The sequence below is a fragment of the Sinohyriopsis cumingii genome, chromosome 5 (genome assembly GCF_028554795.1).
Source record: "Sinohyriopsis cumingii isolate HCF-2022 chromosome 5, ASM2855479v2, whole genome shotgun sequence".
NCBI lineage: Eukaryota > Metazoa > Mollusca > Bivalvia > Unionida > Unionidae > Sinohyriopsis > Sinohyriopsis cumingii.
In genome coordinates this window covers 43,840,856-43,855,087 of record NC_142965.1, presented here as the reverse complement: position 1 = coordinate 43,855,087, position 14,232 = coordinate 43,840,856, and the positions used below count along the sequence as shown (strand labels likewise).

Below are 14,232 nucleotides of genomic sequence, written 5' to 3'. Positions count from 1 at the left end.
GTGAAGTTTCCTCCTAGTAATTGGTTAATTATTTCGGGCTAAGGAATATTTCCATTGCACCGAATTCCAATAATCAGACAAATAATCACAAAAATCTAAGAATTCCTTAAAAAGGGGCGCTATAACCAAATGCGCATACTCCAAAATTTATTGCAATTATATTTGTTTAAGTCAAGCCTTTAAATCGTTAATACAAAAAGTTATAAATCTTATGTAAGTGTTCTGAACATGATTTCTCAAACTTTTCATCGCAAGTAATTCATGCATTTTTGCTCTCTTTCAAATCATAAAAAGCACTGGAGTATAAAGTATTCTTACTTTCATATTATGCCCAAAGTGCTGTCATAGAACCAATAGGTACAAACTAAAGCCGGTCACGGATCTAATAGCTACAAACTAAAACCCATCATAGATATAATAGGTACAAAATAAAGACCGTCATGGACATAATAGGTGGAAACTAAAGTTCATCATAGATCTAATAGGTACAAACTAATGCCCATCGCCGCAAGTTACTTCATGTCACCTCCGCAACCTCATACCTCGATATCCGAATTACTTTTCCAAAATTTTTTAACCCCAAAACGATGTCATAAACTTTGATTTGCAAAATACATGCTTTGTGCGCGTATGTATGTGTGTGTGTGTGTGTGTGACACTATTATATGCAGAACAGAAGATTAGAACATAAATCTTAATCTTACATTATTTTTGGACCGCTCTGGTGGCCTAGTGGTTAGAGCGTCCGCCTCTGATGGGTTCGATCCCCGGCCGAGTCATACCAAAGACTTACAAAAATGGTACTAACAGCTGCTTCGCTTGGCGCTCAGCATTAAGAGGTTAGTGTTATGACTGGTTGGCCTGGTGTCAGGATAATGTGACTGGGTGGGACATCATGAAACATGTCTGCGGCATGATGCCCCAGTGCTAGACATCACTATAAACTGCCACACTGCAAACATCATAGCGATATGACTGAAAAATTCTTAAAGCTACGTTAAAAATCCAAATCACACATACACATTATTTTTGTCTTGTAAACTGAAGATTATGCTTCTTGGAATGAATGTAAAGTTCTATGTTGTAATACTGGTATAAAAATAAGATAGGGTAGACTTCACATGGAAATAGGGTAGAAATCAAACGAGACAATTCTCCGTTGTATTTTATCACACTAGACAACATGAAGGTTCCGTTCATTTCTGGTCACAACCTAACCTCTTTTTTTGTATAATGTCTGATATGAATATTTTGTACTTGATAAAATAAAAATATGATGTCATAATACACCGATAAACAGTTTCATCAGTGCCGCCATTCGCTTAGTAGAGCCCGGATGTAAGAGCAACCTTTCCGGGCTCTATATAAAATGCCAGTAAACAAGAAGTTAACTTGTGATCTTGCAGTTAGTTCAAAATGAAAACAAAACAACTTCGTGATGTATGAAATTAATTTTATTTCGGTTTTAAATACTAGTAAGAAAAGCTATTTAAATATAAATTAGTATTAAAAAATGGCTTCTGAAATAAAATATTGTTTTTAACTGAAAAAGGCTGTGATGTGTGTTTCCTATTTCACTGATTTTATAATTAGGTTATGGTGGCGGGGTGTCATTTTTTATTATAAACATTATCCATAAATCAAATAATATTTCCAGCAATTCAAAGTACTGGCCAAAACCGGCTCAATTATATTCTGACTATACCAACCCGTTTGTTTGGGAAGTCCGTTAAGCATGAAAGGTGCAGGGGATGACAGTATTAGTGCCTTTCTGATCACAGTCAGGTTAGAAAATATAAATCAATGATTCAGATGACTTAGTTCTGTGCACTTTTTTTCACATGAAACGCTTTCGTTATTGAAATGGGGTCGGGTTTACAAACTATTATTGAGACTATAGATACACAAATCAATATCGGCAATGTGATCTTTTTTAAAACAAATTTTATGCCATTGAACAAAAAGTCGAGGGTCGGCAATGAGAAACAGTGACATTCCGCCAATTGAAAATACATTTTATTATTATTTTTTTTTTATTTGCCTAATCAAATATGACTTGACTTCCTACAGTTAAAGCTTCACAGCACGTTAACACAATTTTTTTTATACTCGCAATTCAAGAACAACAACTCTTGCGTAACTCTACAGTGAACGCATGCGCACTTTTTTGAAACTTTATCTGTGTATTATATCACGAACGTTGTCAAATATTATTTACACACAAACCATTTTCAAATGAATGTTACAGTCTTCAAGCCCTGAGAATCGATTTTTGATCCAAGAAACTCTTGCACTCTCTGCAAGATCATATGGTTGCAAACTTAACTGCAGTTAATGTAACTGCTATTGATGAGTGATGACGCGACACCTGTGTCCAATTTCAAACCATTAAAGTATGTATGTACTCTTTTCAATCTGAATGTAAATAACAGCACATACGACGCGTGCACTCTACCTAAGTCCAGTCGAATACGGAGGACTAAAATAGTACAGATCTGTTGCAAATTTGGCCATTATATTAGCATATGTGAATGCCATATACTGGCATTAATCTAGGAAATTTTTGGACCAGACAAACGTCTGTCTGTCTCCCATAAACACACCTACACACACGTGTACTTACTAATCCGATGTTTCTGATGCAGATGAATTACGAGCAAGATTCGGCTCCTTATGCATACACATCCTACACTTGTATGCAAACACTGAGTATTACAGGTAAAATTCCCCATCTCCAACACTCACATACAATCACTGAATATAACAGGTAAAATTCCCTTTCTCTAATACTCACATATAAACATTGAGTAATACATGTAAAATTCCCCATCTCCAACACTCACATACAATCACTGAATATAACAGGTAAAATTCCCTTTCTCTAATACTCACATACAACCACCGAGTACTACAGGTAAAATTCCCTTTCTCTAACATTCACATACAACTACCGAGTACTACAGGTAAAATTCACTTTCTCTAACATTTCCATACAATCATTGAGTAATACATGTAAAATTCCCCTTCTCTAACACTCACATACAATCACTGTGTACAGCAGGTAAAAATCCTCTATCTCGAACACGTACATATATGCATCGAGAACAACAGGTAAAAATCCCTTATCTCTAACACTTACATATCTGGACTGAGTACTACAGGTAAAATTTCCTTTTTCTATTACTTATATACATATCTCTAACACTTACATATTCGAATTCAGTACTACAGGTAACATTCACTCTTTTTATTACTTATATACAGGCATTGTGACTTGCTGCAAAATTCCCTTTCTCTAATGCTTGCATACATTCATTTTGGTACTACAAGTAAAATTCCCTTCCTCTAACACATACATACATACAGGCATTGGGTACTGCAGGTCAAATCCCTTTTCTCTAAAGCTTACATACGGGAAATGGATACTACAGGTAAAGTTCCCTTTTTCCGATGGTTACGTACACGCATTGTGTCTTACTGGCAAAAGTCCTATTCTCTAACACGTCTGTTCATGAATTGGGTCTTAGAGGTAAAGTTCCCATTTTCTAACACTAATATATAGGCATTTACAAGAAATGGGTCTTACGAACATAATTTCCATTCTCTGAAACTTATATACATGCACTGGGTCTTACAATCAAAATTCCCATTCTCTAAAACATATGATATGTGCAGGAATTGTGTCTTACAGGCTGAGCTCCCTTTTTCTAACACCGTATTGCGCATTACATGCAATATTCCCTTTCTCTAAATATCACAAATGAACATGCTAAAAGATGTGCACAATATACAAAAGCATTTTCCAATTTTAATTCATAGTTGCGGTTCAAATAATACACTGAAAGTCATCAAAATACACAAATACTCGTTTTTTATGAAACACGTTTATCGTTACTGTCTTAAATATTTATTTCTCGTGCATATGAACTATTCAAGACTTAAGTCAATCAGACAACTGCCATCAAACAAACACTATTACTGAGGAAATGAAAATAAAAAGTTCTACTTACCAACTCTGTACGGATCAGGTAATCCATTAATTGTTCCATAACAGATTAGAAGAATTAGAATTCCAACACAAGAAGTGCCAGAAAACATAACTGAACCTGTTCTTTCTATACGTAACTTCATCAAAGGTCTTGATCACACTGGTAAGGCTGCTTTGCTTGTGGCACTTTATCTTATTTAATCCATGAAACCAGAAGCATGCTGTTACAATGTATCCTCCCTTAGAATGATTCCTTCAGGCAACGCTGAATACTCTCTACAAAGAAAACAAAGAAAAGCCAGTCGTATATTAATACCATTTTGTCGAATGCTAATCGGAGATCACCATCTTGTTTCCAGTAGGTGGATAATAGATGGTTAAATTGTTATAACTAAAGAGCTTTTATACGTCTTCGTGTATCAAAAGAAACAGTTTGTGATATAGATATACAAGGATAGTAGGGCAACAGATGAGCATTTATGAGGCGACTGAGAGGAGTTATCCAATTCCTTCTGGCAGTTTCCAGATGTTGTGATATCGTATATATGTCAAAAATCTTCTCCCATCTGGCTTCCAGTTTACAAATGACAATTTGAGTTTCTAAAATAAAATCAAGCTACCAATTATAAATGAAAAGTTACACACACACACACACACACACACACACACACACACACACACACACACATATATATATATATATATATATATATATATATATATATATATATATATATATATATATATATATATATATATATATATATATATATATATATGTATATATATGTATGACGCGACGGATGTTAGGCTACAGTAAACTATTTACTATAGCATCCAACCATGCAAAGCACATCACTAACCTGACTGTAATGAAGCACATTCAAATACCAGTTCTGGTTCTCGTCCAACTGGCTTAACCAGAAATTCATCTGAGTGTATTTCTCTGGACAATTTAATATACGCAGAGCAACGTTGCATAAAGATACATACATAAAGTGACGTGTAACTTATTTTATTACCGATATCAATACAAGAACGGTTTAGTACCACATTACCTATTATCATACCTCGAATAAATGTAAATGAATAATCTGTCTTAACAGGAATAAGTAAATCTTGTCTCATTGCAAATATACTTCTGAGTCAAACGGCAAACATTAAATTAATGCCAAGTACGGGATCACATACCGAGTAAATAAACAATGGCACCAAGAGAACATTATATGTACTTTTCAACTGACATTACCTATAGACTGAGAGAAACGCCACAGCGATCCTAGGAGTTATCTCTTTAATGGATGCTTAGAATGCCCCCCCAACCCACCCACTCTCTGATGTAGACATTGGTAAAATTCAATTTAATAATTAATTGCCAGGGGTGTAACAAATAAAACTAGAACTGTGCTGCTGGAAAATGAATTCTCCTCTACACTGCATGAGTACTGATACGTATGTAAAACTTAACCGGACGGACGGATGAAAATAATACCTACAAATCCCTACCCTATTCGTACTGGAACGCAGCAATGCCTTGTGCAAGATTTGGAAGTAATTAGAATACTAAACGGTCGTAAAATTAAAAGAGAATATATGAAAAAGTACATACCGTATGTACTCCCTTATAAATCAGGTCAAACTGCAAACAACAACGTTCCTGATCTGCCGTAGCATAATGCAGATCAGGTTCTATGCTGTTTTGTTCTACTGATTAATCCTAATAAACTGCGTAGATCCAGATCTGCCGGCGCATTAGGCAACTGTACACTTTGTAGATAATCTCGACTTATTATAGACGGTATCATTCAACCGTTGTAATTATCCCCGGCCTACCCTGCACCACCCATAAATTGGTACCTTCTTTAAATTATGTATGCAAAGTTATGTTCTGCCAAAACAAACAACGGAATAAAAAAAAAAACAGATGTGAAACAATGATTTGAGTTAAACAAGGTTGTATCTTGAGCCCCACTTTGTTTCCAACATATGTAAATGTATTAGCTAATGACTTTGATCACTCCCGTGATCTAACTGAACTGACTGATTTTAATTTATCATGTTTATTTGATGCTGTTGATGTAGTCCTCCGTCGGTATTACAATCTCGTTTGAACAAGTTATATGACTTTTACAATAAATAGAATTTAAATGCAAATTTGAATAAAAACAACGTTATTATTTATTAGGCTGGAAACATTATCAAAGAGTTAAAATTCCCATATTAATTATGACTTGTTAACATACATGATAACTAAACATACTTGGATTTAATGTTTAAACAATAAACACAGTAAAAAATACCCGTGTTATAAAGTGTTTAAATACCTGTTATAAAGCGTTAAAATGCCTATGTTATAAATTGTTACAATGTATGTGTCATTGAGTGTAAAACACGTGTTATAAAGCGTTAAAATACCGGTATTGTAACGCGTTAAAATACCTTTTTATAAAGCGTCAAAATATCTATGTTGTAAAGCATTAAAATACCTGTGTTAAAATCGCTAAAATAACTGTTACAAAGCTTTTCAATACATATAACATAAAGCGTACAAACCTATGTTATAAAGCGTTAAAATACCCATGTTATCAAGCGTTAAAAAACCCGTGCTATAAAGCGTTAAAATACCCATGTTATAAAGCGTTAAAATACCGTGCTATAAAGCGTTAAAATACCGGTGTTATAAAGCGTTAAATGTTATTTTGCATCAAAAAGCTTTTACATCAGAAATATGATTGTACAACTTCGCCTGAAGATGTATGATTCCGCGATACTCATATAATTGTATATTGTGGGAAAATTTTGTCCTCAGATTTATTAATTAAAAAATCAAAACAATTTATTTAAAAAAAAAACAAGCATAGCGACTCCTTCCTTATACCCCCCCCCCCCACATACACCTTCAAAAGAAAGCAAACAAGTTAAAATTTCTTGAGTGTGTTCTTGAACCTCCTATAACTGCAAATATTAATGCGATGAGAGCTGGTTGTGGTATGTATTCTATAGCTATATGTATTATATAAACAAGTGTCGACGTTTGGTATCAGGTACTACATTGCAAACAAAATATCTCGTTAGCAAAGCAGATGAAGCTAGAAAATTTATATATATTATACAGGACTAGATATAAAATTTAAGCTGTTTTTTAAAATGTAAAATTGGATTTAGTTGTGTGTGTGTGTGTGTGTGTGTATATATATATATATATATATATATATATATATATATATATATATATATATATATGGAAGAAATAATAAATTCAATGTCGATAACTATGATAATTTGCTGTTGTTTAATCTCTTAAAAAGTCAACATTTGAAGAATTCTGGAAAATCAATATTTTCAATGTCAGTCTTGACAATCTTCGAACTTACTGAAAACCGAAATATTCATATTCATTGTAAAACAGTTTATTGGCAAATGAAATTCCTGGAAAGAATTTATCACTTTTGTTAATCTAAGGCTTACATGATCTAATTATCTGTTTTGTTAATTTATGAATCAGCTCTCATAATCTAAATACTGAACTTGGTTGACGTAAGAATTTTTTGTTTGCATCAACTAATTTGTCAGCGATGTAATTTTTGTATAGATGATGAACAGGTATTTATTTATATCGAATTCCCTCTTTTACCCAATTAAGAAACTGTTTTTCTTTCGCTAAACGCCGACTTATGCCCTCTTGACAAACTGCCTTTCTTCACTGGTCAATATAGCATCATCTTTCGGTAAGATTGCTGGCTATATAGCATTGTACAAGTATACTTAGTGGAATTTCTTATGATATGCAGAAAAAAAGCTTTTTCTTTACGTGTTTTCAACTTGTACTTTATTGGACATGAAATTTCAATATCTGATTAATGTGTGAAAAAATAATTGACTATGAAAATTGGTTATATATACATAGTGAGACTGATAATAGGATTAGTGATGATATTAGCAATATAGATAATAAGATTAGTGATGATATTAGCAATATAGATAATAAGATTAGTGATGATATTAGCAATATATATTTTTGAGTTTTTTTTCTATGGGTATATATCTAATATGTGTCAGCAGTCGCGTGGTACATGCTACATATGTATATGGGACAACATTTGTTGCTATCGTGATAATCTTGTGACTGTCATTAGATTTGACACCAATAACCCCACAGAGATACTGACATATTTACCTCACGTATACCGCCAGTTTTGGAAGTGTTCAACCTCTTCACACGTGTTAAATGACTAATTTCTCTTGTGATTTTTATACCAATGATTTTTTTTTCTCGTGCAGAGTACATAATTTAACCTCCATAAAGGAAGCAATTTTTTTCGGTGTTAAAAACGGATCATGAATCTGGACATTTTGTGTCTTAATGAACACGCTTTATTCCGTTTTCATCTAACGTAGTGTCCGTGAGATAAAATTGATTTCACGTGGCAATATGTTATAGATTATATTTATATTTAAAGCGGAATAAGGAATTTAGCTCCATAATCTTTGAATATTTCGTCTAAATTGATAAGTATTTTGAGATGTATTTGCACGTGCAATTCTGAAATTATCTCCAGACATATAGGCTGCGCCAAATCAATAATCTCTCTCTCTCTCTCTCTCTCTCTAAATATTCACAATCGGTCGGTTACCCCGATAATTATGTTTTAAATCATATAAAGATCGATATAACTGATAGCGATCTAATCAGTTGTGATGGATTATAATTGGCACAGTCTGACTTCTCTAAGCTAATTTCACCTTTGGATTGTACTAACTATAATCATATACCCATCCGCCCAGACTGTTGTCGTAATATGTTTTCCAGATCCGTACTGTCAACAGACGGCACTGGGGAATATTTACATAAATAGTATTAATACATGCTGACTGTTTAATGCTGCTTGAAGCAAAATCGAACTTTTGAAATTTCGTAATTGAACCAATTAAGACGAGGCTTTGCATATCCTAAATATGACATCATAAATTAGATAACGGTGATAACTTTTTCAATTATGGCCTGACCAAAGGTTTGGGCGACCTAGGCGACCGATGTATGTATGGCTTTGGCACCCCTACACAAGAAAATATTCCCATACGTCTAATTTGGTGCCCTTTAAAGCCTAGCGTCCTAGGCGATAGCCTAGACCGTCTATAAGGATAGTACATGTAACAGTTTTAAAAAAATATTCTAAGCTGATATCATTGGTAAATAAAATCTGTATATTATAAAAGCAACACACACAAAAAAAAACACAACTAGATTTACCAAATTTGTGCAAAAATGAATGAGTTAGACGACTGTTTTGTCTCATAAACACGATTTAATCTGTGATGTAAGAAAATGCATTGTCCTGTTCAAAATATGTATCTTATGTTTATATAAATCTTACCATTAATTGCCTATGATACGGATCTGGGGTTGTTAGGAGTGAGCACGTGTGACGCACGTGTCATCTATCAATAAAGTGACTTCAACACAGAAAAATACACAAAAAGTCACGTCTACTTACTCCAACGTCCCTTTCCACGCTGGCAGTTTTTGGTTTAGTTTGGAGTATGTATTGTTTTCAAGTACGGAGTTACTCCACACTCCAAGGTAGGTACCTGTGGAAAATTGTACTTCAAAAAAATGAAACGTACTCTTCGTGAAACTCTTGCGACATTTTTCGGACAGAAAATAAATCAAAGCAGTTTATTTCCGCCGTAATATGACTGACTTAAATAAAAAGCTACTTGCTGTCTAGCATAAGTAACATAGATACATGCATTGAAACACTGTTATTTCATTTTGCAAATATTATTAATAACAACTCCTGTGGTATTAGTTCTTTATACACCAGGAAATTTAATCATGCGCTTAATAAAAGGCATTAATGTGGGACAGGTATCGTATAGAATATTTTATTACAAAATCTGTATGCACAGGTCGTGCTTATTTCATTCCATTATGGTTTGCAACTCGTTGTTTGGACACGGGTCACTTAAATCCGGATGTGACACGAAGCGCCACTGTATTTGTATTGTCCTTTAGCTGAAGTTAACGGTACAAACTCGTACTGTCACCATTAATACCCATTCCTCTATTATGTGCAAGGTAGGATATTAAAAATGCGTAAATGAAGTGATTGCATGACAGAAAACAATAATTATGCTAGAAACAATAATAAACAGTTCTTGTTTTCCTCGCAATACTATGGAGCAGTGCCGGATTACCCATTAAGCACACTAAGCACGTGCTTAGGGCTCCAGAAAAAAGTCAAATTAATTGTTGATGATAAAAATTTAATGACTTATATATGATCTCTTTGATCTGCATGTACGAGTGATAGCATGGAATGGCAGCAATGTTATTTTCCCACCTTTTTATCTTTTAATATATAATTTTTTGTTTTATATGGGGGGGGGGGCACCATAATGTTTTCAGTGTTTAGAGCCCTGGAAGGCCTTAATCCGGCACTACTATGGACTGGATACGTACATGCACGCCGTGTGGACAACGCTGTCCGTCTGTACGGAAAAAGCATGCGTATTTCAAATGACAACAATAAAGAGTGGAATGATATGCAAATCAGACACTACAAAGATATAAGAGAAATCTAGTATGGACCTACCACCTCCCAATCCTTCCTTTCAGTGTGTGTGTGTGTGTGTGTGCATCCTATATCTCCTGCAAATTATACTCTGTTCTTGAAATGTATATCTATTCTGTTATATACTTAAAAAATGCAGCCTTTATACTTTGTTCTTACGAACCACCACTCAAATGCACCTGTTTTCTTTTTTTTAAATCAAACCTTTCTGCATGCGTTTTGTGAGTCGTTGAGCAATAAATGACTCGAAGGAGCCCCGAAACTTAGCTAGTCAAGGTTCCGATATGATAATCCTATATACACCTTGGCGGATCGAACATATATATTGGTGCTTTGTCCTAGCGACATCTATTGGATTTCATAAGTTGCCTCCCTTAGTATGAAATGCCAACTAACCAATAGCGTGATACATTGTACATCGGCCGAAAACAGTGGTGGCAAATGACATAAACAGGATACTTTGGAGTTTAACATCGAAAGTATGACTATGTACCAGAGGGAAGTCGTTACAGTTGTATTTGAGTGAAAAAGTATTTGTGCAAGACGGACATCCACTAAAAAATTTCTTATTTATCAGTCCATTCAAGTTGTGTGTTCCCCTTGTCTCGATTATGTAGGAACAGTGTTAAAATTTGAGCAACTTAATTTTTATTGGATACGGTTGCTTTCAATTAAATCCACAGACCCGAAGCACAGACATATATGGGTATATGTGTTTATACTTTATGCATCATATATATATATATATATATATATATATATATATATATATAATATATATATATATATATAATATAGATAATTTGCGCTAACATAAATTTACATAAATAAAGATGTCGTTATGGCTCACCAATGTCAATTCAATACAAATATTTTCCAGTATCAGCAACAAGCTGAAATAAACTAGATGAAACACAATCAAGTTAAAAGGTTTAATTCCAGTAGAAACAGTCATGTAAAAGTTTGCAAACACAACTGTTTTTTTTGTTTTATTTGTTTGTCTTGTCGATGTTTTGTATTTCTCTTCGAAAAAGACTCATTAAAGAGTCGAAAGCGCTCAGGCTAGTTATATACTAGTTTCGCACTGTTCGTTGTCAGTTTATTGCATTTATCTTAATCAATCCCTGCCATACGTGATTGATCCCTTGCTGGATCCAGTGCACTTGAAAGGATTGTTATTCGCCATATGATTTGCATTCTCTCTCTCTCTCTCTCTCTCTCTCTCTCTCTCTCTCTCTATATATATATATATATATATATATATATATATATATATATATATATATATATATATATATATATATATATATATATATATATATATATATATATATGTGTGTGTGTGTGTGTGTGTGTGTGTGTCTCTGTGTGTGTGTGTGTGTGTGTGTTTATTCCCTCGATGCACTCATATAATTTCATACTTTAGAATATATTCATATATATCGCTAAATTGTTGCAATGGCAAAATTGTGCAAGTGATTCACGTAACCTGATTTTAATAATTTTAAAATGGAAAATCCAATATCATCATGAAGATAAAATACCGCATTTGGTATGAATGATGCTCTGATAGCCATCAGTGTGTTTCTTTTATTTACATATATTTAGGAGTAGTTCCATAAAAACAAACTAATATTTAACAACATGATCGTGAACTGAGCGTTAGACATTAATTTCATGTCTTTGAAAATTTCAACGTAACACGAGCAATAGTGTATTGTCACACTTTAAAAGCAGTTCCAGTAGGTCATAGACAACTCTAACAGTAATGCATATTTGGCCAGTCATACATTTCAAGTTATAAGTAAGAAGATGGTTAAAACTGTTAATATTGCTTTACATCAAGTAATATCTATCCTGATCTCAAATTATCATCGACACCTGACTAAATTAAAAAGAAAAATATTATTAAGTTCCACGTTGAATTATTGTTTTTAAAGATTTCTTAAGATCGTCAACATTTAACAATGACCTAGCAAACGAAGCATCTGCCTTACAGCGACCCGGTAAACCAAGCATCTGCCTTACAGCGACCCGGTAAACCAAGCATCTGCCTTACAGCGACCCGGTAAACCAAGCATCTGCCTTACAGCGACTCAATAAACCAAGTATCTGCCTTACAGCGACCCGGTAACCAAGCATATGCCTTAGAGCGACCCGGTAAACCAAGCATATGCCTTACAGCGACCCGGTAAACCAAACACCTGCCTTACAGCGACCTGGTAAACCAAGCATCTGCCTTACAGCAGAACACCATATTTTAATATGTTAACACTGTCTAGTTAATAGCTGTGTTACGGGGTACAAAAGTTGCAAACAATAACATCCAACACAAAGTATATTCCCAGCCAATTTTTAATGTTCACCCAAGCTAGGGCTCAAGACGACTGCTCTTTACAGAGAACAATTCTTTAGTTTTACACCAGGGCAATAGTTTATCAAAACAACAGTGATGACAAATGCAGACTCCAACTCCTATGGGTCAGAATCTTTATCAGTATCAGATGTGAACTAGGTAGAATTTGTTTCTAACATTACCATATCTGACCGCTTAAAATCCTTTAAACTAACACTACCATGTACACCACTGTCTCTTGTCTTAATGATAATCAATATTTATACAAATAAATTGGAGGGAAGTGTTAGGCATTAATATGACGGCAACACCTTCCCCCTTAAGAGAAAACTAGTTTTCGAACAAAATTATAAAGGACGGATAAGCAAGATCGAAGGGTTAATATTTGGCTGTATACAGTTCTATGCAATTACCTTACTTCAAGAAATTTAAAAGTTCTAGCATCTCCCTGGCAATTAGAGTTCTATCAAATAGCATACAGTGCAAGCATTCAATGAGTCACTAAATATTTCCATATTCCGAATACAACATTTAGCACAACATCTAAAACAAACATTTTGGATTCACTTAAAATCAAATTGATGTGCATTACGAAAGTACTTAATTAGTACACAAGCTATAACACACATTATCATATGGGTCTTAATTCAGATAAGTCCAACAAGAATGAACACTAAAACACATAGTCTTAGACTCCAGCACGTGACAATCCATCAGCATTTGCATTCTCTGCTCTCCGACGGTGTTTGATCGTGAACTCATATGGTTGCAGACACAGGGACCATCTCAGAAGCCGTTGGTTTATTTTTTCCTTTGTTTTGGCTTAGCCAGGTTAGTGGGTTATGATCAGTTTCAACACTGAATGGAGCACCACACAAGTAATAGTGAAGAGATTCTATCGCCCATACTATCGCAAGGCATTCTTTCTCAATTGTAGAATAATTCTGCTCCCTGGGCAATAGTTTGCGGCTGAGATACGCTATTGGATGTTCGTCCTTATTGTCATTGTACTGGCTCAAAACAGCTCCATCGCTCACATCACTTGCATCCGTTTGCAGTACAAATGGGCGTTCAAAAACAGGATTGATCAAGATAGGTGCCTTTACAAGCGCATTCTTCAAGTCACTGAATGACTTAACAGCTGTCTCATCCCATGTAACACGATTTGGCTGTCCCTTCCTTGTCAAAATACAAAGCGGAGCCGAGAGCTCAGCGAAATTCCTGATGAATTTTCTATAATAGCCCACCATTCCTAGAAAGGATCGAACCTCTTTCTTTGTTGTCGGGAGTGGGAAGTCAACCCGTCCTCCTCC

The 14,232-nt window shown here is 34.5% G+C and overlaps 1 protein-coding gene across 4 annotated transcripts in view; it reads right to left on the bottom strand.

Annotated features, from left to right (window-relative positions):
- The window catches only part of LOC149799040 (glutamate receptor ionotropic, kainate 2-like), a 328,910-nt gene that overhangs the window by 145,040 nt on the left and 169,638 nt on the right, over positions 1-14,232 (bottom strand). For 3 of the 4 annotated variants that reach the window (XM_089958002.1, XM_089958001.1, XM_089958003.1), the window contains one exon: positions 4,011-4,264. In XM_089958002.1, coding sequence (XP_089814128.1) covers positions 4,011-4,131 — 121 coding nt within the window. In that variant the 5' untranslated portion in view covers positions 4,132-4,264. Of the gene's footprint in view, positions 1-4,010; positions 4,265-9,483; positions 9,624-14,232 lie in introns of those variants that run through there. The other variant, XM_089958004.1, reaches the window with a different exon arrangement.